General features: G+C 42.9%; 1 protein-coding gene and 1 long non-coding RNA gene across 7 annotated transcripts; one reads left to right on the top strand and one right to left on the bottom strand.

Moving 5' to 3' along the window:
• The first annotated feature begins 1,666 nt into the window (after window positions 1-1,666).
• SIAH1 (siah E3 ubiquitin protein ligase 1) lies at window positions 1,667-20,535 on the top strand. 6 transcript variants are annotated; one of them, XM_085071911.1, is made up of 2 exons: window positions 1,667-1,807; window positions 19,139-20,535. In XM_085071911.1, exon 2 carries the CDS (start codon window positions 19,141-19,143, stop codon window positions 19,987-19,989), a length of 849 nt encoding a protein of 282 aa, XP_084928037.1. In that variant the 5' UTR covers window positions 1,667-1,807; window positions 19,139-19,140; the 3' UTR covers window positions 19,990-20,535. The 6 variants fall into 6 exon arrangements, with proteins under 6 accessions (XP_084928037.1, XP_084928035.1, XP_084928038.1 ...); XM_085071909.1 differs by lacking the exon at window positions 1,667-1,807 and adding an exon at window positions 1,977-2,188; XM_085071912.1 differs by lacking the exon at window positions 1,667-1,807 and adding an exon at window positions 2,593-2,827.
• Window positions 3,998-5,047, bottom strand: LOC146432332 (uncharacterized). Its single transcript, XR_014854558.1, has 4 exons — window positions 4,822-5,047; window positions 4,603-4,687; window positions 4,278-4,476; window positions 3,998-4,133 (listed from the first exon to the last, which is right to left on the bottom strand). It is a non-coding gene; the product is annotated as an uncharacterized LOC146432332 (long non-coding RNA).
• Window positions 20,536-21,990: the final 1,455 nt, after the last annotated feature.

Here is a 21,990-nt window from a genome sequence, read left to right on the forward strand (position 1 = left end):
AGACACTGCAGTTCCTGTAACTTTCTTGCAAAATGTGAAGATGAATAGTGGAGGAAAACTGAGATAAGCAGGGCTGCTGATGGTGACTCTGGTGTGCAGCTGGAGAGCTGGAAGGTGGGAGCTGGGCGAGGGAGCAGTGGATTGGGAGCAGAGCCGGGAGCAGCTGCGTTGGGTGTTCCCTCTGGAGCACCCCCAGTTACCAGCCCCGGTGAGCAGTGGTGCCACTGGGGTTAAGGCAGGTGGGCAAGTTGGAGACATTGCAGGGGGTAGCAGGAACATGGGAATGAACTGGGAGGTTCCTGTGGCAAGGTCAGAGAAGAAAAAACCATCAGAAGCTGGGTTTAATTACCTTCACTGCTGGAGAAACTAGTTCACTCAGGACAGTGCAAGTTTGTTTATACTCTGTTGTTTAATACTGACCAAGCAGCAATGCATTGATCTGGTACAGGACTGTGAGACTGTCAACCTGCCCTTTTTTAGCAAAAAGTGTGTGTTTCCAGGATCAGAGTGTTAACCACAGAGATCCTTTGTACAAAACCACACAGACTACTGGAACTGATAAGCATTCCGGTTCGCATCTCTAAAAATACTAACTGCTAATATAATAGCTGCTTTTTTCCTTGGTCTCTATAGGATAGTACCTTTCTTTGAAGTTTCTGCTGCTGAATAGACCCCTATATGTTTAAAAATACATCAAATGATTAGCCCTACTCTGTACTAACATTGAAGGTGGAGAAAAACTGTATTATTGGAAATATGTTGCTTCAGGACATATTATATATCGCCAAAAATAATATTTTAGTTAATCACATCTCCTTAAGTATTCAATAAGTCAGCCCAACTATGAGTTGGCAGTCATTGCCATGTGTATCACTCCTCATGAATACTTAAAGCAAAAGGTTTAATAACCACTGCATAGCTACAAGGTGTGCAGGGAGAACTTATGTGCAAAGAACTTAAACTGCTGTAGTTGGCCATCCTTTGACAATAAATAATTGATATTATCTATACTTGGGAGGATTCTTAAAGAGTGGGTTTGATGCATATTGTAGTGCCTCACTACAGTGATGTGTTTCTGAGAATCTGCCTTAAAATTAATCACAAAATTCTCTGAATAGGAGCAGACTTGGCAGATTCAACATAGGAATGTTATACAAAAAGAAGTGCTTTACTGGTCATCAAAAGGAATGAGGAGGATATTGAGAACCATCTGGATAATCAATTAAACTGGCCAAGAAAACGCTTCAGTCATTCAAAAAATGGAAATAAGATAGCAAATACATATTTTTAAATATTTTACTGAAAATAAAATAAACAATGTCTCTCCTCTGGCAAGCCTCTGAATAGCTTCAGTAGATGAGCACAGTCCTAATCCAACAAAGCATATGTAAGCACAACAGTAATTACATTTATTTCATCCAGTTTATGCGCTGAAAGTTACATTTGTATTAGGGCATTGCTGCACGGGGACCTAACCTGAATTATGCAAAGTCTTTGAACAGAGACCGGAGGAGGGGTTTGTTTTTAACAGTCCATTAAAACCACCAGAATGCCCCCGTGCTGGACGTTCCCGGCCTCTCTGCGAGAGGCCACTTTGCGGGCGCTTTCATTTTTCCAGGCACAGTTCGGAGCCCTTGTGACAGCCCCCGCGTGGCCCCGGCAGCGCGGAGCCTGCGGATGCGGTGCGGGCAGCTCGCCGCCAGCGCAGGGGCGCTCCCGCCGCCCGGGCACGGAGGGGCCGCCACGACTGCGGGGCCGCGGCAGCGCGCCGGCTGAGAGGGGCCCGGGCGGCCCCGCGGCGGCTCAGGTGAGAGGAGCGGGGCCGGGGCGGGGCGCGGCGGCGATCCCGGGCAATCGCGGCGGGGCAGCGCGGCCTTTGTTCCCGGCCGGGCGCGGGGCAGAGCGCGGCCCGCGGGTGCGCGTGCGCGGGAGGGGGGCGCTGGCGGGAGCGCGCCCGTGGAGCGCGCGCGCGGGCGGAGGCGGCGGCAGGATCGCTCGGGCGCAGCCGGCGCGTGCCCGCGGCGCAGGGAGCGAGCGAGCGAGCGAGGCGGGCGGGGAGCGCGCGGTGGGCTCGGGCCGCGCACGGAGCGTCTCGGCCGGAGCGGCGCAGCGCAGTCGGCCCGCACGGAGCCGCCATCGGGGGAGCCAAGGCCGCCTCAGCGGGTCCCGCCCTGCCCGGCGCCCACAGGTGAGCGCCGTGGGGAGCGCGAAGGGCGGCGGGAGCGGCTCGCTCGGCGCGGCCCTCGGCCCCCGCCCGGGCCCCGCCGCCACTCGCGGGAGGCCCGGGCGCGGCCGCGGGGCGGCCTCGGGACAAGGCCCCGGTGCGGCCTAAGCGCGGCCCGGGCGGGCGGCGTCGTGCGGCGGCCGCGGCTCGGGGGAGCGGGGCGCGGCGGGGCCTGCGGGGAGCGCCGGCCCGAGCCCTTCCGCCGGGCCATTGTGTGCGGGCGGAGGCGGCGGGTCGGGCCGGGCCTGCGCCGCCCGGCCCGGGGCTGCCCCTTTGTGGGCTCGGCCTCGGCCCCGCCGCGCTTTGTGCTCGGGGAGCGGCGCGGGCTCGGCACGGCCCGGGAGGCGGCCTGGCTCCGGCGAGCTCCCGGCGGGCCCGGCCGCCGCAGGAACGGGCTGCCGGGCTAAATGGGCTGCTGGGTGCCCCTCGCTGACGTTCCCGGCAGGGCTGCAGTCTCTTACCTAATCCCGTGAGAGAAACAGGGAGGGAGATTCTTGCTCATCCCACGGCTTCCCCTTAAAAATTAAAAGGCTGGAGACCTTCGTGCTTTCCCCTTCTCCACGGTTTTAAAAGGACGGGAAACAACAGCGTTTGTGGTGAAAGGCAAAGCATCCTGAGTATTCCTTCAGGAGAAGAACCAAGTTTCTTTTCTGGGGGTGAACTGGTGTCCCTTTTATTTTGTGCTCATGTTAATACAATATTTCTTCAATATTGTCTTTGCACCCTCTTTTTCAACTAGTCTGGGTGAATATTGCTTTGTCTCTGTAATGAGTAGTCCACTCATAGGCTAAGTAAACAGATAAAGTGATTTAATTTGTTTAACGTGGCAGATGAGTGTCTGTTAGGAAGCTCATAGCTAATTGGACTAGGTAATGAAGGACATGCGATATTCCACGCTCGGGACATAGTTTCAGTTGTCTGTTTATCTCCCTTCTTAACTGAGACTAGCACTGTGCATTCCAGAGGGGGAGGGAAATGGAAGGGACTCTTCTCAACCCCGATTTAATCAAGCTGGCCTGCAACAAGATTTGAGTTATTGGAATACAGGTACACTAATGCAGAGGTTTTTGGGATAAAGCTTGGATCTCTGGACTAGTAATTTGTTGCAAAAAATAACTTTGGGGAGCTATACCTAAAGTAAAAATCGAGTGCTAGAAATTATGGTAATTTCAATGGAAACGAATATTCTTAAATAACCTTGGCCCTTTTCATAGCAGTGAAAAATTATAGAGGAAAGCACAGAGAGAAGACCTGTCTATCAGTGATATAGTTTTAGAAGTCTGTTGTGACCCAAGAATTCTGAATCTGGTGAAATGATGGGCATTTTTGACCTGAAAGTGCACGTCAAGATGAAGTAGCTAAAGTGTTAATGTGTCATTTCTGTTGATAAGGTTTTAATGCCATACTCTTAATTAGACTGTACTAGAGGAGTTAGCTCAGAAATTCAGTGGCTCCAAGTAAGCAGGTGTGAACTAAGGAAAGTAAATACTTTAAATAATATGAGTACTTTTCTCAGTTAGGTTTGAGTAGAGTTGCTGCTATTTGCTTAGTGTGAATTGAGAAAAATCTTGCTCAAATGTCAGACACCTGCCTCTAATGTGTAAAAGGGGAGCATGATCATGTTCATGTGAGAAGCAGCTCTTGGGTCTGAAAACTCAAAGAAATCAAGTAGGACAGTTTTAGGAACTGTGTTCTTCAGATGAAACATTCTGGAAGACTATGCATGCAACTGCTATTAGAAATGTGTTCTTAGTTTTAAGTTACAATCACTTCGCTTTATTTTTCTTCTGTAATAGTGCTTGATGCTTGTAGTCTTGTAACTGTCAGCTTTGAAAGCTGAACGAGTTTTGCCAAATGGATTATCAGTGTCTTTTTTGCTTTAATGATTGTCTCATTTTCAGGAGCTAAACTGAACCAGAATAGTCAAGGTAAATCAATGATACTTGAAATTCTTGACACATATAAAGAACTCAGTTCTGCAGCTGTAGTGCATGTACCCAGTCTGCAGAAAGCCAAAGTGTGCACTATGTTTCCAGCTGCTGAATGTGGTTACCTGGTCAGTGCTGTTGGTGCTACCTGCTGCAGAAAGCAGCAGCAGTGAAGTGAGGATGCTGGCAGGCTCTAGTTCATCTCAGCCATCACGTGGTGCCTAAAGCATAGGATCTCATCTCCAGAGTTTACAGTCTTAAATGTCATGAGCATTGTAGATGCAGATTTCTTTTACTGGCTTTTTTTGCTCTTCTGATGCTTTGCTTTTTGAAGGGAAATCAGCATTAAAAAAAAAAGGAAAATTAGTAGTGATTAAAAAAATAGTAAGAGGGTTTTTTTTTTTTTTTTTACTTTGACAAAACACACAACCTTTAGAGACATATTATTACCTTAACAAAATGTTTTGTTCCATTAAGAAGAAAAATTTGTTGTAAGTGGGTTACTCTTTCTCAAAGTGTACGTACTGTTCCTTTCCTGAATGTTCAATGTCATGATAAAAATGCAATTTTGGTGTGTGTTTTCTGTGTACAGTATCACACTGTGGACTAGAAATTGGGAGATACACATAAATGCTGTGTTGTTACTATGAGCTCTTACTTCAGGTTTACCTGAGATTTTCCTATTAACACTTCAATTGCACGTAGCAAAAATCTTCCTAAGTCAGTGACTTGGGGTTGTTTGATATCATGCCAGGGTATGTTCAGCTGTTAACTGTACAAAGGAGCAAAGGAAGACAAAACCCAGCATTAATGCCCTATAAATAGTCTTTAAGTTTTGTGTCACTAGAGAGGGAGATTCTAATTCTGACCCAAACTGCATACCATGTTTCTGTAATGCCCAGGACAACTATTATAAATGTATGCCTTTTTTAGTGAATGTATAAAATGGTGATTCTTTGTCTTATTATAGGAATAATGAGAGATTTTGTTACTAATTCCACAGTACTTTAATCAGATAAAGTGCTAGGTAATTACAGCTAACCAAATGGTAACTTCTGGTTTTGACTTGCTTTTCTTTGTAGAAGCTGAATATGAAAAATGAGGTTGGTTGTGTTTTCAGGGCAGAAGTAAAATGATACTTAAATGGTAAAATCTGTATTTGTCCTTTTGCACCTGGAAATGAATTATAAAATTACTGTGGATATATTCCAGGGAAATTGATACAAGAAGAGCAGTAAATTGGTCTACAGACAGTTGCTGACCTTTTCCTTTTTCGTTTGCCTTATCCAGAAATACATTTTTATCCTGTAACAATTGATGACCTTGCTGGACATGAAAAAAACCAAGAAGTGATAACTTTGGCCGCTTAAAAAATTACTCATCCACCCCTTAAAAGTGAAAGAGAAGTTCTTTGAAGTGTGGTTTGTGTGGCTGGCGTGGTTTAACCCCAGCTGGCAGCTCAGTACCACGCAGCCTCTCTCTCACTTCCCCACCTGTGGGATCAAGGAGAGAATTGGAAGAGTAAAAGTGAAAAAAAGTCGTGGATGGAGATAAAGACAGTGTAATAGGTAAAGAAAGAGCTGCACCCAGAAGCAAAGCAAGGAATTGTTTCACCAATTCCCATGGGCAGGCAGGTGTTCAGCCATCCCCAGCAAAGCAGGGCTCCATCGTGCTTGGAGGTTACTTGGGGAGACAAATGTCATCACTCCAAGCATCTCCCCTCCTTCCTCTTCTACCCACCAGCTTTGTATGCTGAGCATGCTGCCAGCTGGTGTGGAATATCCCTGTGGTCAGCTGGGGTCACCTGTCCTGGCTGTGTCCCCTCCCAGTGTGGTGTTCACCCCCAGCCTCCCCACTGCTGGGGTGGTGTGAGAAGCAGAAAAGGCCTTGACTCTGTGCAGGCAGTGCTCAGCAATAGCCAAACCCTTTTTATTTATCTGCACTGCTTCTAGCACAAACCCAAAACACAGCCCTGTCCCAGCAGCTGCAAAGAAAATGAACTAGCCAAAGCAAAACCAGCACAGTGGCACGAGGGCTTTAAGTGAAATATTTTAAGGTTCTTCTCTACATTTCTTGCACATAGTACTGAACAGAGGAAAAAGTAATTTAGTCTTTGAAGAAAGACCACAGTCACTCTTCAAGGTTTTTTTTAATGCTGTCAAAGAGGAGCATTTAATTTTTAAGAGTTACTTCCAAATACATGTTCAGATGAAGTGTGTTGAAGGAAAATTTAAGTTAAATTTTTTCAATGCATGGATTGTCCAAAGGTTTTAACTGGAGTAGGAGTACTTTAAAACAATTTTTGTGTTAAACTGCAGGAAGGAAAGCTTGAAAATAAATTACATAAAAATTTCTAGAATTGGTGTCTAGCTTAGAAATGTACATGTGTTAAAAGGTTTATCTTTGTTGTCCCGTTCACTCCGTATTACAGATCTTTCATGAGGGAAAGTTATATGTCTTCTGTATTTTACAAGGGGATGACATCTGCAATACAAGGTTTCTAAGTTCTGTTTTGTAAATCTTAGTACAAGTTGCTTCGTGCTGAAGTGTGATGTAGGTATTAGTCTGAAATGGGGTTTAAAAGTAATTTTTTTCCTTATGATTTTTCTACAAGTCAGTGTTACTCCTAAAATATGTGGTCAGTTGTTAACAAGTCAGTGTTAGGAAAGGAGAAATAATAGAAGATGTAGCACTGCTCGAGCTGTGGCACATCCAGGGTACAGTTCTGAAGTAGCTAAAGACAGTTTCTGGTGGGCTGCTGATGTTAACTGGCAGTGTTGCTGCCACCAATGTGAATGTGAAACGGAGCACTTTTAGTCCTGAATTCAGCTGAAAACTCACCACCCATGAGGAGAGGGTCACTGTTCTCTGTTTCCCTTTGCAGAGCAGCTTGCAGTATGGGACTGTCGGGTTCAGTACTGCTGCAGGAGGTGTCACCCTCTGTCACTGCAGGTGCACCTGGGTCCCTGTGAGTGCAGGCTGAGAGCTAAGAAAGGATGGCTGTACCCTCCATTGCCACTTGGGTTTGGTGGCTTCTCGGGGTGCCAGTGAAGTGCTCAGGTCCTTGTGCAAGATGGGTCCTTTTGAATACATTACCTTAAAGAGAAAGAAGACCAGTGGGTAAAAAGCAGACAGCACAACCACTCATTTTGGTGGCAGCCTGCTTTTGTTTGTTGTAGAAATGGTGGAATTACACTCCAACATCCCTTATGTGTGTGCCTGGTGTCATGGAGCCTTTTTCTGGTGGGTCTTTCTTTGTGCTGTAGATAAATCATTTTCTTGTAGTGGTATGTAAAAGCTTTTAAGAAATACTGTAACTGAGCAGTTTTCTTAAAACTGCTATTAAAATATTTAAGAACCTTTAAAACATGGGATGTTGCTACTTTGAAAGGTAATGACTGTAACTCCATTCTGTAAAAATGGATTCTGATTTTTTTTTTTTTTTGAAACCTCATTATCTTCTGTCTTTTTTTTTTTACTAACATGGGTCTGCTCCAGTTTTATATTTTAATCTTCTTAAATTACCTAATGTTGGTGTGGAAATCATGTGTGAAACATGCTTTGATACGCATTCACGTGTTGATACGTATATGACCTCACTTTAAGGTGTAAAAGAGAAACTTCTTGTGTTTAACTAAAGCTAGTTTATAAATTCCTCTAAAGTTGATCACTTTTGCCTGTATTTGAGCTTTAAGTCTTGCTCCTTTCCATCTTAGGAGGTGCATGTGTAGTTGTCTTCTTGTAAAAGTTCTGAAAATGCTCTGCTCAAGTACTGTTTTGGTTTCTGAATGACTGTTCATTTTGAAATATCTATGCACATATATTTACATAAAGTCTTTAGAGTCACAAAATTACTTTCATTCAGAGGAATTTTCCCCCTTTTTGTGCATGAAGGCATCAGCACCGTTGGGAGTTGGTTTGTGTAGGGTTCATTTCTCTGTGGCCAATATCTGTGTGATTGCACAAGTGCACTAAGGATGTAATTTGGAGACTGGTTGCACAGGTGTGACTGGGGAATCATTTGGCTGGCGGATGTTGGTGTACTATAAAATTTTAGTGTGGGTTTGTGCTGGGTCAAGTCTAATTATTAGAAAGGAAATTTTACAGATAAAAAGTGTGCATTCCATAATAGAAGCTGAGATGGACTTTCCTCCAAAACAGCACCTGTAAAGCAGTAATTGTAAGAGCACCTCTGTGCATATTAAAACCAGTGCTGACCTAAACAGTTTTATTTTAAAATCAGGTGTTCTGTTTCAGCAAAAGTTTTTCTTCCTTGTGCAATCATAATTCTTCCATGGATGCAGAGGTGCTCACCTACTAATGGAGTTGAGTGCAGGGAAAAAGATGATTTAACTGAAGACTGTTCTTTAATGAGCATATGAGGAAGTAGACTTAAGGTTGCCTATGAAACTAAATTTTTTATTTCCCATTTTTTGAATGCTTGATCCTCCAACCTATTCAGTAATACTCCTGTAAAAGATAAAGGCTAAAAAGTACTGAAATTTGTGACTGTGCCCTAGACAGTGATTCATTGCTAAGATTTTATGTTTGAAATTCAGCAGTGCAACATAGACTCAAGGTTTGATTTTAAATACATAACAGAAGAGAGGACAATATTTTGCAGAGAAAGACAGTGATAGGCCTTGAATTTAGAAAGTGCAGATGAAGAAAATGTGAAGTATCAGACAGATGTGTCTACTCCTGTCATTTCTAAACCATTTATAGTATCTTGTGTTTTAATTTCTGGTGCAAACTCAGGCCTGACTTCAGAGTGATTACGATAGAATTTTAATTTTGTATGCCATGAAGCAATTCCCAGGCAATACAAATAAGTGAAATAGTGCATGTATTTTACTTGGCATTTGAGATGTACCTGATCAGAATTTAATGGCAATAAAAGAACATGTAATTGTTTCGGGCTTTTTTTTCCCTGCTGAATTTAAATCACTTGCTTGAAGATCTGGGTACTTGGAGCTTCACAAAGAAAGCTGAGGGATTTTTTTTGGTGATACAAGGATCCCTCTAAAGAAAGATTACTTTACTTTTCATAAAATCAGGAGGGCCTTCAGATTAGATACAATAGAAGTAGTGAGAGGGGTGTTGCCAATGTCTCCATGATGTCTCTTTGATGTACAAAATACTGGAATGAGTAGAGGGCAGTTATCCATATGTGAGCAGGAGTTAGAAAGTAAACAGTGACTGAAGTCTGATGATTGCTGACTATGAAAACTGAGATGTTAAATAATTTTACAGTGTCTTTCAGTGTGTAATGATATTTAGTTATTACTAACCTGAAATAAACTTGAATAGGGTCTAACAGGGTTAACTTGGTATCCATATCAAGTCACTTCATTCCTTTTTGCGTTGATGTGGGAGATTCACAGCTACTTGTGGTAGTTTAAAACCTGTAAAAAACAGGGAAGTACTTGCCTGTGGTGACTCAGAAGCTCGTGACAAAACAGGAACTAACGCCAGGTCTCCCCTGCCACAGATGTGTGCTCTAGTACCACTAATCGTGGGTTTGGTTGGTTGTTTTTTGGTTTTTTTTAAAGGCTTGGAGGAATGCTCCAAGTCTTTTCATGTAACATGGTGGTCTGTGACGTCAGCAGTTCCACCCATTGCTGCTCTCTGCTCAGGTTGAACACTTTCTGGGAGACAGACTGCTCTTCCTTGTGAGTTAAAGCTACATTTCAAACCTGAGCGTTTGATGAGAAGCTGTAGAGCTGTTGCTCTCTGCTGCAGTGTAACCAGGCTTGGCTGCAGAGTTGTCAGTAGCCAAGTTTGAGAATTTGATAAACATTTTGTAGTGATTTAAAAAATACTTGTTATTGTGGCAATTGAATCCTTGTGCAACAATATTAAAGAAACAGTTGATACCGAATTGATGAGTGGAGAAAATAAGTCACTTAAATAAAATGGAATTGTTTTTAATGGAGGCACACACGCTTCAAAGAATAGCTTCTAGAAACACAAGGTATGCAGAAAATGGGACTTTAAAGAAAGGACGTAGTGAAAAGTGTGGAACCATCAGAAATGCAAAAATCCCACTGTAATTTTGTACTTCTTTTATTAAGATTGAGGTTGCTTAGAGTCTAAGGTCAGTGGTTTCTTTCTTATACCTGCAGTATATCAACAATATACAACAGGCCCTCCCCTACGTATTTGCCCTCCTGAGTTTACATTGCCATACTTTACACAGGCTCCACTGTCATCAGGACTGCATGCAGGAATATAGAACAAATGAAGGATCCCAAGCATAAATGATTATTTAAAATGGAAGTGTGTATGAACCTAAGCAATGAACAACATGGAGGCATCTTTATTAAAGTAGTGAATGTATGTCATCCTGTCCTGACTTCTTACAAGAGGGGCTTTTTGTGCCACCATCAGTCTCCTATAGGGCAGTCTCTATTTGGAGGTCTCTTTGATTAGATGTGGTTATTTTGGTGGTCTGCTCCCTACTACTGTTATGTTATGCAGGGAAAATATTGAGCATAAAATAGGTCTTGAATTTGAATTGGAATAGTTATCACAGAAAGACTCTGTAAGTGAAGACACATCAAAGAACAGGTACTTCTTTCAGTTGAGCCTTGCTGAGTTAAGGTAGGTGCTTCCATGCCACACCCTCCTCCCTGTGTCTGCCACAGACACAGCAACGGTGATGCAATATTGCGTGGCAATTACAGCATGCACTGAAGAGTATGGGGTTTGCAAAATCAGACTGAGGAAAGAAACACAGCCCCCAAGTTGTCACACTTGGTAGGATTTGCTGTTAATGTTTACAAAGGGTTGGTTATTTTCTCCTTTTTTCCTTTTTTAAAGAAATTCTTATGGAGTGTAATTGTATACAGAGCCCATCTACGATGCCTTGTAGAACAATTGAGTGCTTCCTGTTTAGATACTTCTGAATAGCAGTATGTGTTAGAGTATGAAAAATAACTTGCTTTTCTCTTTGCTGCTGCTGTTACTGATTCACTCTGTAGCTGATCCTTCTGTACGCCTGCCTTACTTTTCTTTATAGCATTGTATGTCTAGAACTTTAAAAAGGTAGCTGTTTCCCTGTGTTTATAGGTATTATTGGGCTGAATTATTGTTGGATGATTCTGATACAGCTCAGTTCAGTGTGCTCTGTGCACAGTGAACAGAAACTAGATATTAAAAAACAAAAATATTTTCCCTGTTACTTAGTCTACATAGAGTTATCTGTATTTTCATATGAAGTCTTCTTTATTTAATTAGATTCTATGGCTTCTGCCATCTTAATTTGGAGACCCGTGCCCAGCGCACAGCAGTCTGCAGACAGGCAGGCTCTGTTTGGTTTCTCAGAAGGCTGTTGGGGGATAGGTGCTGCTTGGGGTCCATCCCATCGTTTGTGGTGCTGTAGGGTCCGTGGGGGCAACGCTGGGTGTCCTGTGGCAAGGAGGACTCTGGGCATTGGCTGCCTGCTGATCCTGGCACCGGGGATATGGAGCTGGGAAACAGAGGGAAGCCTTTTGTCAGACAGCACCACCAGGTGCAGTGCAGCAGTGTGCAGGATACAGCCTGCAGCAGTGTTTCTCTATCACCATCTTCACACCTCCTCTGGTAGGTGCGATTTGGCAGTGGCACAGCAAGATAAGTTATTTGCTTGTTTTTAAAAAGGAAAAATATGGTCAAGTCCAATTTGGAAGTGGTTCATGATCTTTTTAATGCAAGTGTTTGGTTTTGATTTGTATTTAAAGTGTGATTTTTCTCTGTATTTTTGTTTAGCTGTGTATAGTTTCACTAGCTAGTTTGTGGCGTGACTCCTTTTTATTACATTAGATTACCAAATATCAACAATTTGATTACCAAATATCAATATTTTTATTTTATTGCTTATACCAATTTATTTAATGTATTACTGTATTTTCTCTTTTCATACTGGCATTTGATTAGTTGATTTTAATATAGTTTAAATTTTCAGGAATTTCCTTGCTAGCTCCTGTAGCTTTTGCATTGTGTCCTACTTCCTCTCCTTCCAAGCTCAAAAGACAGGAAAAATTAATGTCCTGTTTTGCTTTATAATTTGTAGGTGGTGTGAATTTACTAGGAAGCCTGCTTTCTTATTTAATTTTACATATAAGGCATGAAAGCTGCATTTTATATATAGTATAGAGTAAGTGGTCCAAACTCAGGTTTTGGCTATTGATCAGACACTTTTAGTTTTCATTCTGAATGAAATCTGGGGGTTTATCAGGTATTTTCTCAGAGCTTGTTCCTCAGCTTTTCTTTGTTTGCAAGGTTGGCAAAGAAAGCATAGCATAGCAGGATACCATAGCCCCATGATCTCCAATATTCTGTGCAGAGTTGGATGTTGAAGCTCTGTTTCACTGGAGTACAGGTTATTAACCTGTTGTAATTGATGAAGTTCTTTGTTGCATTTAAAATTGAGTGCATCAGTCACAGTAGTTGTTTACTAATGTGATTTTGATGTGGTTGTGATATATCTTCCATAGCACACTGTTCCTTTTTAATTTTACTTTATAAAGTTGTTGGAAAGAAAGTCTTTAATAGCTAGAAAAAAACCGGTGCTGGGTTGATGTTGAATATTCTGTCATATCTCCACCACAGAAATAGTGATAGCAATGAGGCAGAAGTCAAACAGCACTGGCCAAGCTCAAGTTTCTGCATTGACTCAAAAATAGGTCACTCTGATTTGGTGGGTGTAACAATGCTGTTGGTGTTGATATGGTTGTGTTTGTGTCTGCATCTGCCACATCGTGTGTGTTGAACGTGGAGAAGATCTGACTTGGCACTGCCAGGGCTCCACTGATGATCATGTGTCGTACCAGGGAGCTCGTGTGAGACGCAGCAGAAACATGGGGCATCAAGGGCTGGGGGCTCACTGCAGTGGTGGCCACAAAACCAGTTCCATGGTTATATAAATCAATTGGGATTTCTTTGTCTGATGATTGGAAAATGGGGTTGGTAGAGAACGTCTTGAGGTGCCAGAGAAAAAGCTGCCTGCAATTTCAGACAGATTGGGTCACTGCAAGGTAGTGGGAAAAGCTCTAATTGTGTATGAAAAAAAAATGAACTGGACAGATGACATTTTGGCAAAGGAAATAATCATGAGTCTTGCCTCAGTTTTGTATATTTATTTTGGTCTCATTGTATAATATTCTGTTACATTGGATTGATCTGCTTTTGCTTGTTTTGCAGGAAAAGAGAAGCCCTGAGGTGTCTGAAATAGCAAATAGCATAGTTAAGGGCACCAAAGAAAACAGTGTCTGGAAGGGTTGAAAAAATTTGCAATTCACTAGTCAAAACCAGAGTGTATAGAGACTAAATTGTATTATATAGTTGATTAATAATTTATGTCATAACTGTTTTCTAAAAATTCTGAAGTAGGCCAGCAGGTCCAGAGGCTGTGTCTGAGCAGGGGTGCACATGTCTGTCCAAGCCTGCATTTGATCCTAACCATGCCCAGCCCTTGGGACCCAGCATCTGAGAGCTGGGAGAGAGAAACTGATAGACTGCAAAAGGCAAAAAACTTGGGCACTAAAATGTCTTTCAGGTTCAACAGAAATTAAAAGTACCAATTTCTTTTAAAATAGTGGCAAGCTTTTTCCTGGTATATTTTATGTTTAATGAGTATTTTCAACCATTCATTTAGCTTTTGGGTTGACATTCTTTGGCATTGAACACATCTTGTAAAAAGTAATTTCTGAGTGTTTTTCACAACTTCATCCTGTTCTCATTTCCAGTGCTCTCTAACCGTACTGTGTGTTTTAAAAGTCTTATTTTCAAATGTGATTGTACAGTTGAAAAAGATAAAAGATTTTTTATTACTTTGTTGGTGGCTGTAATGCATTAAGAGTGCATTTTGAATGGCAGTCCCTGAACTCAGTTTTGAAATGTTATAGAAAAAATATTTTATTGCCTCATGTGCAGACATTTGTGATAAATAATTTTTCCTGTCCTTGTATCACTCTTATATGACACTTCTTCCCTTTCAGCCTTTAAGATGACTATACAGAACTTTGGTGGGGGTTTTGTCCCCAAAACTAATACTCAGTTACCCTTTCAGAGGCAAGCTAAAGTGTTAAACTCTCATCTATTTGATATGGGTGAAGAGATGAGGGAAGATGTGATATTTGATATGAGAGAAGTGGATGGTGCTAAACTGAATTTGTCAAAGGTGCCCTGTCTGTATTCCAGTGAAGCACAAATGTGATTTCTAGAATGTGTGTGGAGCTAACACCTTGGAAAGGTGAGAAACTGAAAAAGTATCAGTCTAGTCCTATTTACTGTTGTTAGTTTCCTGGCCCATTAAGTACACCAACTTTTTGAGTTTCTTGAAACTGCTTTCCAAGCGCCTGCTCCTCAGCAGAGCTTTTCAAGCAGTGGATTGGTTGTGTCTCGCTATTCTCACAGTGTTTGTTCGGTGTCCGGGGTCCCAAAGGCTTCTCCCTGAGGCACTGTGCACCTCCTCAGCACAAAGCACATGTGCAGCAGTAGCTATAACGTGTCCAGGGGCCCTGGGTGTGCCCTGGGGACAGCTCTGCCGCGGGAGGGAGAGCCTAGGGCGTGTTTCACACACTTCCGAACATGCTCTTCGTTTCTCAGAAGCTGTTTCTATGCAATTTTTCTTCAGCTTTTTTGCTTGGAAACTTTCTTGACTTACCTAGTGGGATGCTGAATATTGCACGTTTGGGAGTGAGACTGAAGGAAGCCTTGTAGTGAATGGGCAGTTTTTGTTTATAGTGATTAGGCATTATTAGCATGTGTTACAGTGCTCATACAAGTCTTCCTTGAAATGGACTTGGATTTCAAATAGTATGAAAGCATTTTTAAAGATAATTTTCTTTACGCAGATACTGTAGCCTTACTTTTTATGTGACTGCACTAATTTATCGTAGTATGTTGTTCTGTTGCCTCCACTGAAACTTCCGTGATCTTATCATCATTACATCAGTGTTCCATAATGTCTAAACTTTTCTGGGCTAAGTGTCTGCATCATGCAAGTGTCTTGACATGGTTTCCGACTGCTTTATCCTTTAACTGTTCTCGGTTTTTTTAATAGTCCAGATAGATAATCAAATACGCCACATTGTTCCAGTTCTGTTGGGCATTTTTTTCCTGTAGGTTATGCTTTTGCTTAATTGAATAATCTTTATATAAATGGAGAAAACTCCTGTTGAATGGGACTTTATAGATCCACAGTGAGAAATGCTCATCTGAGGGATATCCTTGAAATAGCAGGAAGTGAATTTCATGTATTAGAAGAGTTTTGAACGGAATCTCTATCTTTTTAAAAGTGGTTATTGCGGGAGAAGCAGAAGGCTTTCCCCGTGCTCAGGTGCGAGGCACGGCCGGCTGCTGCTGCGGCCTGCGGGCGTGCGGAGCGAGCCGCGTGTGCGGAGCGGATGGGCTGCCCGGGGACACGTGGGGCGGCTGTGCCGGGCGGGCGGGGCGGACCCCGGCTCCGCGGGGAGGGGACGGGAGGGAAGGGAAGGGCGGGGCCGGATCCCGGTTCCGCGGGAAGAGAAGGGAAGGGGAAGGGAGGGCGGGACCGGGCCGGGCCCTCCCCCGGAGGCAGCCGCGGGCGGGGCGGGGCGGGGCGGGGCCGTCCCGGGCCGGCAGTGCCGGGGGAAGCTCGGGGAACCATTTTGGGGCGCGGGGCCTCACATGGGGGCTGCGGGCCCCGCCCGGGGCGGTGAGATCGCGGCGCGGCGCGGGGCCTGCCGGGGGTGGCGGGAGCTTTCGCCGCGGTCGCTGCCCTGCCCGCGCCCCCAGCGCCCCGAGCCCGTCTGTGCTGCGCGGACACGCCATGAGCTCCTCCGCGCCCCATGACGGGCAGATCTGCCTCCAGCGGGCCGTACTCCTGGAAGGGCGTCTGGTCTGCGTGCTTGCCGGGGAGTAAAACCTGCAAGGGGAAAGGTAGCGCCGTGTAAATTGCCTTATGCGCACTATTTAAAGGTGGGCTTGTAGGAGCTCTTAAGTCGTGTCCGCGGGAGGTCTCGGTGGTATGGGTATATCGCCTTCCCCAGAGCGGTGTCGAGAATACTTTTATCAACAGGTCGGTGCCTTCTGATGTTACCAAGAACAGATTTTCTTGATTTAGAACTAGGAAAGCTTATGATACATTTTCCCCTATGTGGTCTTTCTTTTGGTTAGATTTTTTTGGATACGTACAGTCTTTTTGATAATTGGAGTTAAAGCAACTAATACTCTTGAAAATGACACCTTAGTGTATCTTAGTTTGTCGCTGTTGCTTGGAGACTTATTCCTAGTGTGTGCAAATAAAGATAATACAATAGCAAATATTGCATATAGGGGTTTTTACCTGTAGTAAGGGGTTTGTAACTAAAAATATATCTAAACTTTTTAGTTTTATAGTTGTTTTTCCTTGGTTTGTAACTGTATGGTTTTCATCGTTTGGTGGTTTAAATATATTCTACTGTTAAAACTTTGGCTTGTGATTAACTTGTAACTTTTGAGATAGCCATGAAAAATGTATTATTCATCTCTGTCTTAACAAGAGTGATGAAAATGTAGGCTATGGGCAGGTTTAAGCTTGGTAAATTACAGTTTATAGCCTTATCCAGTTTCTTTCTTGCATGCTAATTTCAGTGGTCTGGTTCAGAGATTCCTGCTCGTTTTCATTCCCTGCTCCTGTGAGTCCTGGGTTGTGGAAGGTGTGTGTGAAGGCTGCTCGCACAGGAGTGCTGGGAATGCACAGTTCTGCTCTCCGGTGCTTCCGTAGCTTAGAAAGCTCAAGTGGGAAGTGCGTCTGTGCGCAAGGTCTTTCGCAAAGTTTGTAGGTTGCTTCATTTAACTGTTGCATGGGCTCCGGGAGGTGTAATTAAAGGCATCAGAGCTCACCCAGCTCGTCAGGCTGCCCAGGGAACTGGTCTGACACAGTGGTTTTCACCAGCATTATCTGCAGGTTACGGGGGATCCCTGGATCAGGACGTACAGGGTCAGGCAAGAGGAAGCACACACAGACTTTTCTAAAATGTGTGTGTTTGTAGTATTTGAAGGGAAACAATTTCAGGATTTTGCATATGAATATGCTTGTGGTTTCCATGCTCTTTCCAAGCGAACAGCATGATCAGCATTGATTGTCCTGTGTGCGCTGGTTTGTTCTGCAGCACAGCAGTGCAGGGTGCCTCACGAGTCCCCACCTGTGGCTGCTGGGGCCACAGAGCAGTGCAGCTGGCAGAGGCCTTGCTGCTCAAATCCCCTCCCTGGTGCAGCATCGCTTCCCCAGGACACATGCTTGATTTGTCACACACATCCGAAACTTCTCAGCTAAGCTCGAATGCCTCACAGTGGGAAGATATAGCCAAAAGACACAAACATTCTTGTCATATCTCTGCAGTATCAGTTATGGCCCAGCACCGAAAACTGCTGCGTGAGGTTTTTTCCAAGGATGGGAATTGGGTATTTCTAGACCACCAAGCCTGAGATGGAAGAAGAGTTTGGTGGGTTGAGAAGGTGCTCTGAGTGGGCTTGTGAGACTCATAAAATCAGTGACTGAACGTTGAATCTTAGACAGTCATGTTTTTCTTGCTCTGGGCAGAGGCACTTCTGTAGAGGAATTTGGACTTATCCGTCTGTCATTACTTTTTGAATGTCAAGGATTAAGTCATTTTGCAAGTTGGAATCTCTCAGTTCCTTTGCTTGGTGCCCCAAACAGTGCATGTCTTGCAAAAGCATGCACAGTATGCAGCTCTGAGCTGTCTGGTCCAAGTATGAGTAAGTTTGTGGGTGAAATGATGCTAAATATGGGAAGCTTGCCTATTGCTTAATATTCCCATGTCAAATAGCAAGGAGATTAAAGATGAGGTTTATTTTGAGAGCTTTATACGTACGTGACAGATCCAGAGCTGGTTGTACTCACAGAGAGGCACTTAGGGTGGCTGAGAATTGTACTGTGTAACAGAAGCCAATTTGGGATAGCATTTTATTTAACCGTCCTTTACCTACAAAGGTATGGTTTATTTTTTTTCAAAACTGTGTTTATTTTTTTCAGATGGTGCTAGTAATTCCTTTTGCACAGGAAGGAGAAAAGTTAGGAGTGCAGGAAAACATAACATGTTAAGAAATATGGTACTTGTTCCACATCTGTGGAATGCTTGAGCAAGCTGTTTGGTCAGCTGTCACCTTTGTCTTGGGACATTGGAAAGGACAGAACTTCAGTGGGAGCTCAACTGAACGTAAAACTTCATCAACAGGGCCTTTCTAAGGGACTGCACATGTCTGAGTACTTACATAGTAAAACTAATTCTCACATTTAACAAGTGAAGGTTGAATTTTAGTCTTATTTGGGAAATTAAATACTTGCTTTGGCATTTTTTTCTGGTATCCTCCCAAATGGTTTAGTTCAGGAAGCTGAAGCAGTGGATGTGCTTTACAAGCTGTGGGCCTCAGTAGCAGAGTAAGGAAAATGAAGAGTCACTGTCCTATCCTGGGAAAAAAGCAGGGTAGTAATTGGACTGTGTTTTTCCTTGCTACTGTTTTTCAGTTAAAAAAAAATAAATTACACCATAAACATGATTACTGAGAAGTTCATATGCAGAAGATAATTTTTTTCATTAAAAAAGGCTAATTTCTTATACACAGCAGCTTAGAATTGTTCCATACGAAGTTTATACACATAAATGATCTGGGTGAAGCATTTAATAAATGCAGTATTTAAAAAAACAAACCACCTACAACAAAGTTCTTATTTTTAGCATGTCTTTACTCCTTTTCCTTGCAGCTTCCAATACCACTTTAAGAACATGAAATTCCACTTTAGAACAATGAGCAGAACTTGTTCAAGTTTCTATGTCATGCAAATATCTGCACTGTATGCGTACAACTGATGTACACATACGTGCAGTTTGTATTACATGGAGGGCTTTTTGCTATTGTTTGTATCTGTTTTCTCTTGAAGCTTCTTTGTAAGTCAAGAAATCCTGTGTGCAGAAGCAATGAAATGTGGCTGATGTGTTTTTCCTCTGTTCTGTTGCAGAAATGAGCCGTCAGACTGCTACAGCACTACCCACAGGTACTTCCAAGTGCACACCATCGCAGAGGGTGCCCGCGCTGACGGGCACCACAGCTTCCAACAATGACTTGGCCAGTCTCTTTGAGTGCCCCGTGTGCTTTGACTATGTGCTGCCACCAATCCTGCAGTGTCAGAGTGGCCATCTGGTCTGTAGCAACTGTCGCCCCAAACTCACGTGCTGCCCCACTTGCCGAGGCCCGCTGGGCTCCATCCGGAACCTGGCTATGGAGAAAGTTGCCAATTCCGTACTATTCCCGTGTAAATACGCCTCTTCCGGCTGCGAGATAACTTTGCCACACACGGAAAAAGCAGACCACGAGGAGCTGTGTGAGTTTAGGCCTTACTCCTGTCCCTGTCCCGGTGCTTCGTGTAAATGGCAAGGCTCTCTGGATGCTGTAATGCCACACCTGATGCATCAGCATAAGTCAATTACAACGCTGCAGGGAGAGGATATAGTGTTCCTGGCCACGGACATTAATCTTCCTGGTGCTGTTGACTGGGTTATGATGCAGTCTTGTTTTGGCTTTCATTTCATGCTAGTGTTGGAGAAACAGGAAAAGTATGATGGTCACCAGCAGTTCTTTGCAATTGTACAGCTGATAGGAACACGCAAGCAAGCAGAAAACTTTGCTTATCGACTCGAGCTAAACGGGCATAGGCGGCGATTGACTTGGGAAGCAACTCCTCGATCCATTCATGAGGGAATTGCAACAGCCATTATGAATAGTGACTGTCTAGTCTTTGACACCAGCATTGCACAGCTCTTTGCAGAAAACGGCAATTTAGGCATCAACGTAACTATATCCATGTGTTGAAATGGCAATCAAACCTCTTCAGGCCAGTGTTTAAAACCGTTGCATTTAATTTAGCAGAAATAGGGTAACCATCTTTGACTGTCAGACAAATTATTTGGTAGATGGAGGGTAGACATAAATGAAGGTAAATAAAAGGAAAGGCTGTTAAATTACAGGAAGCAGTTGCATGTAGTAACTAATATATTTAAAATAAGTCAACAGTAAACCACTGAAAATATATATACACCCAAAATGGGCATCTTTTGTATTAAGAATTGATTCTACAGGAAATGTTGTAAAATAATTCTAAAAACTTGTTTGTAGATTGATTGTACTGTTGAAAAGGATACTGTTTCGTGTTTTTGTTTGTGTTTTTTTCTCCCCCTTTGACTGACAAGCCATGTTGAGCGGTCTGGTCTCTGGCCGCTGCTTCCCCTCCTACTCCCCACCCCCCCTTTGTAAGTCACTACATAGTATTGCTGCTGTTTGTGTATATTTTTTGTGTATTTGCTAATTTTTATTAACTTCTAGTTTTTCATTAAATAAATATGACTTTCTTTTCTGTAATTCAGGTTTTTCTCTTTTTTGTATCTTTTTAAAATTAATTACAGGTGTCATCTTTTGATATGCATAATTGCTATGGTAAAACTTATATTTCTGTATGTTTGGTAAATTTTGTCTCTTTCCAGTAGTCAATTCATTGGTGATACTGTTCTTAATTGAGCTATTTGTGAATGTACTGAACTCGAAAGGAGTGCTTATGTTCAAAGATGTGTCAGGAAAGACAGCTCCTTTAAAAACAGGTCTAGATGTTGTTGTACTTTGAGTTATCTTCTAACAAAAATGAACAATTATTGAGAACTTTCCGAATTTAAAAAATTCACATTTCAAATTTAGAGATGCTTAGAAAATTGATTGCATCCTTGTATTTGTTGGTTTGCAGTACAAAGAAAGTATTGTATTACACAGTATTTGTAATTATAAAAGCAGACCATTTGTTTAAGAAAAAAAAAGGCAGTCAGAGTGAGATGTTTTCAGTCTTTTTATATTTGTCATTAAAGCATTACCTGGCAAATGAGAAAAACACAGCCAACTTCTGCTTTTTGCTTTAGCTCAAAGTTTGACACATTGATGCTCTTGCTCAGTTTCTTGTCTTCATGTCTTTTGGTTGTTACTAAAGTAACTGTCTGGAACTGACTTTTGTATATCATTTTGGTGACATGATCCACATGACAGTGCAGATAAATCTCTTCCAGGTGTGACTGACCAGCCCTAAAGGCTTTGGAAGGATACTGGGCTTTATGCAGACTGCCTGTATGTGCAAACCTGAACCTCGAATGTAAACGGGATTTGTGTTACAGAACAGACAGGAGCAGGGAAAAAGCTGTTCCATCTCGAGCTGTTGGAAGGAAATCTTTGTCAAACCGAGTGGTAGTGGATGTGTCGGGGAGCTGGTCTGGCTATTAACTGCTTTTGTAACACATTAAAATACAGTTTATTTACTGTGCACTGTCTTAACTTTCTTATCAGGAGTTGATCTGTTAAATCAACTCTTGTTCTTATTATTTTTGATGCATGATGAGGTAAGTAGTTCTACAGGTAAGGAACATAAAATCCATTGGGTTGGATTAATAAAATACTACAGAAATAGTTGGCTTCATGTAGTAAAAGTTTCACTCTTAAAATTTGATACTTAGGCTGTTTGAACTGTGCACAGATGTGATTTAAAAGATGTATTGGTACTTTGTGACAGTAGATAAATGCTTCCAAAACTCCTGCAATCTAGCTTTATTTTTCCTTTTGAATAGACAGCCAACTGTTGGCAGTTTTTAAATTCAATAATTATTCTCACCTAATTAAGCTTGTCTACATTCACGTCCAGTTTGTCTTCTGGTCTTCAACAGAAAGTTGGCTAAATCCTTTTTTTAGAGGAGTCCACATCTCCCTTGCTCCCTGGTGCCTGGCTGGCTGCGTTGCTGCCCCTGGCTTCCAGCTCTGGTTTTGTTTAGGGAATGGGGTGGA

This window comes from Lichenostomus cassidix, chromosome 11, assembly GCF_008360975.1.
Source record: "Lichenostomus cassidix isolate B80296 chromosome 11, HeHo_3.0, whole genome shotgun sequence".
Classification (NCBI taxonomy): Eukaryota; Metazoa; Chordata; class Aves; order Passeriformes; family Meliphagidae; genus Lichenostomus; species Lichenostomus cassidix.

Bases quoted from the DNA above. Each gene is read 5' to 3' on its own strand.
- SIAH1 (XM_085071908.1), top strand. From the start codon at position 15,966: ATGACGGGCAGATCTGCCTCCAGCGGGCCGTACTCCTGGAAGGGCGTC. The intron at 16,057-19,138 runs GTAGCGCCGTGT...GTTCTGTTGCAG, and splicing joins TAAAACCTGCAAGGGGAAAG to AAATGAGCCGTCAGACTGCT.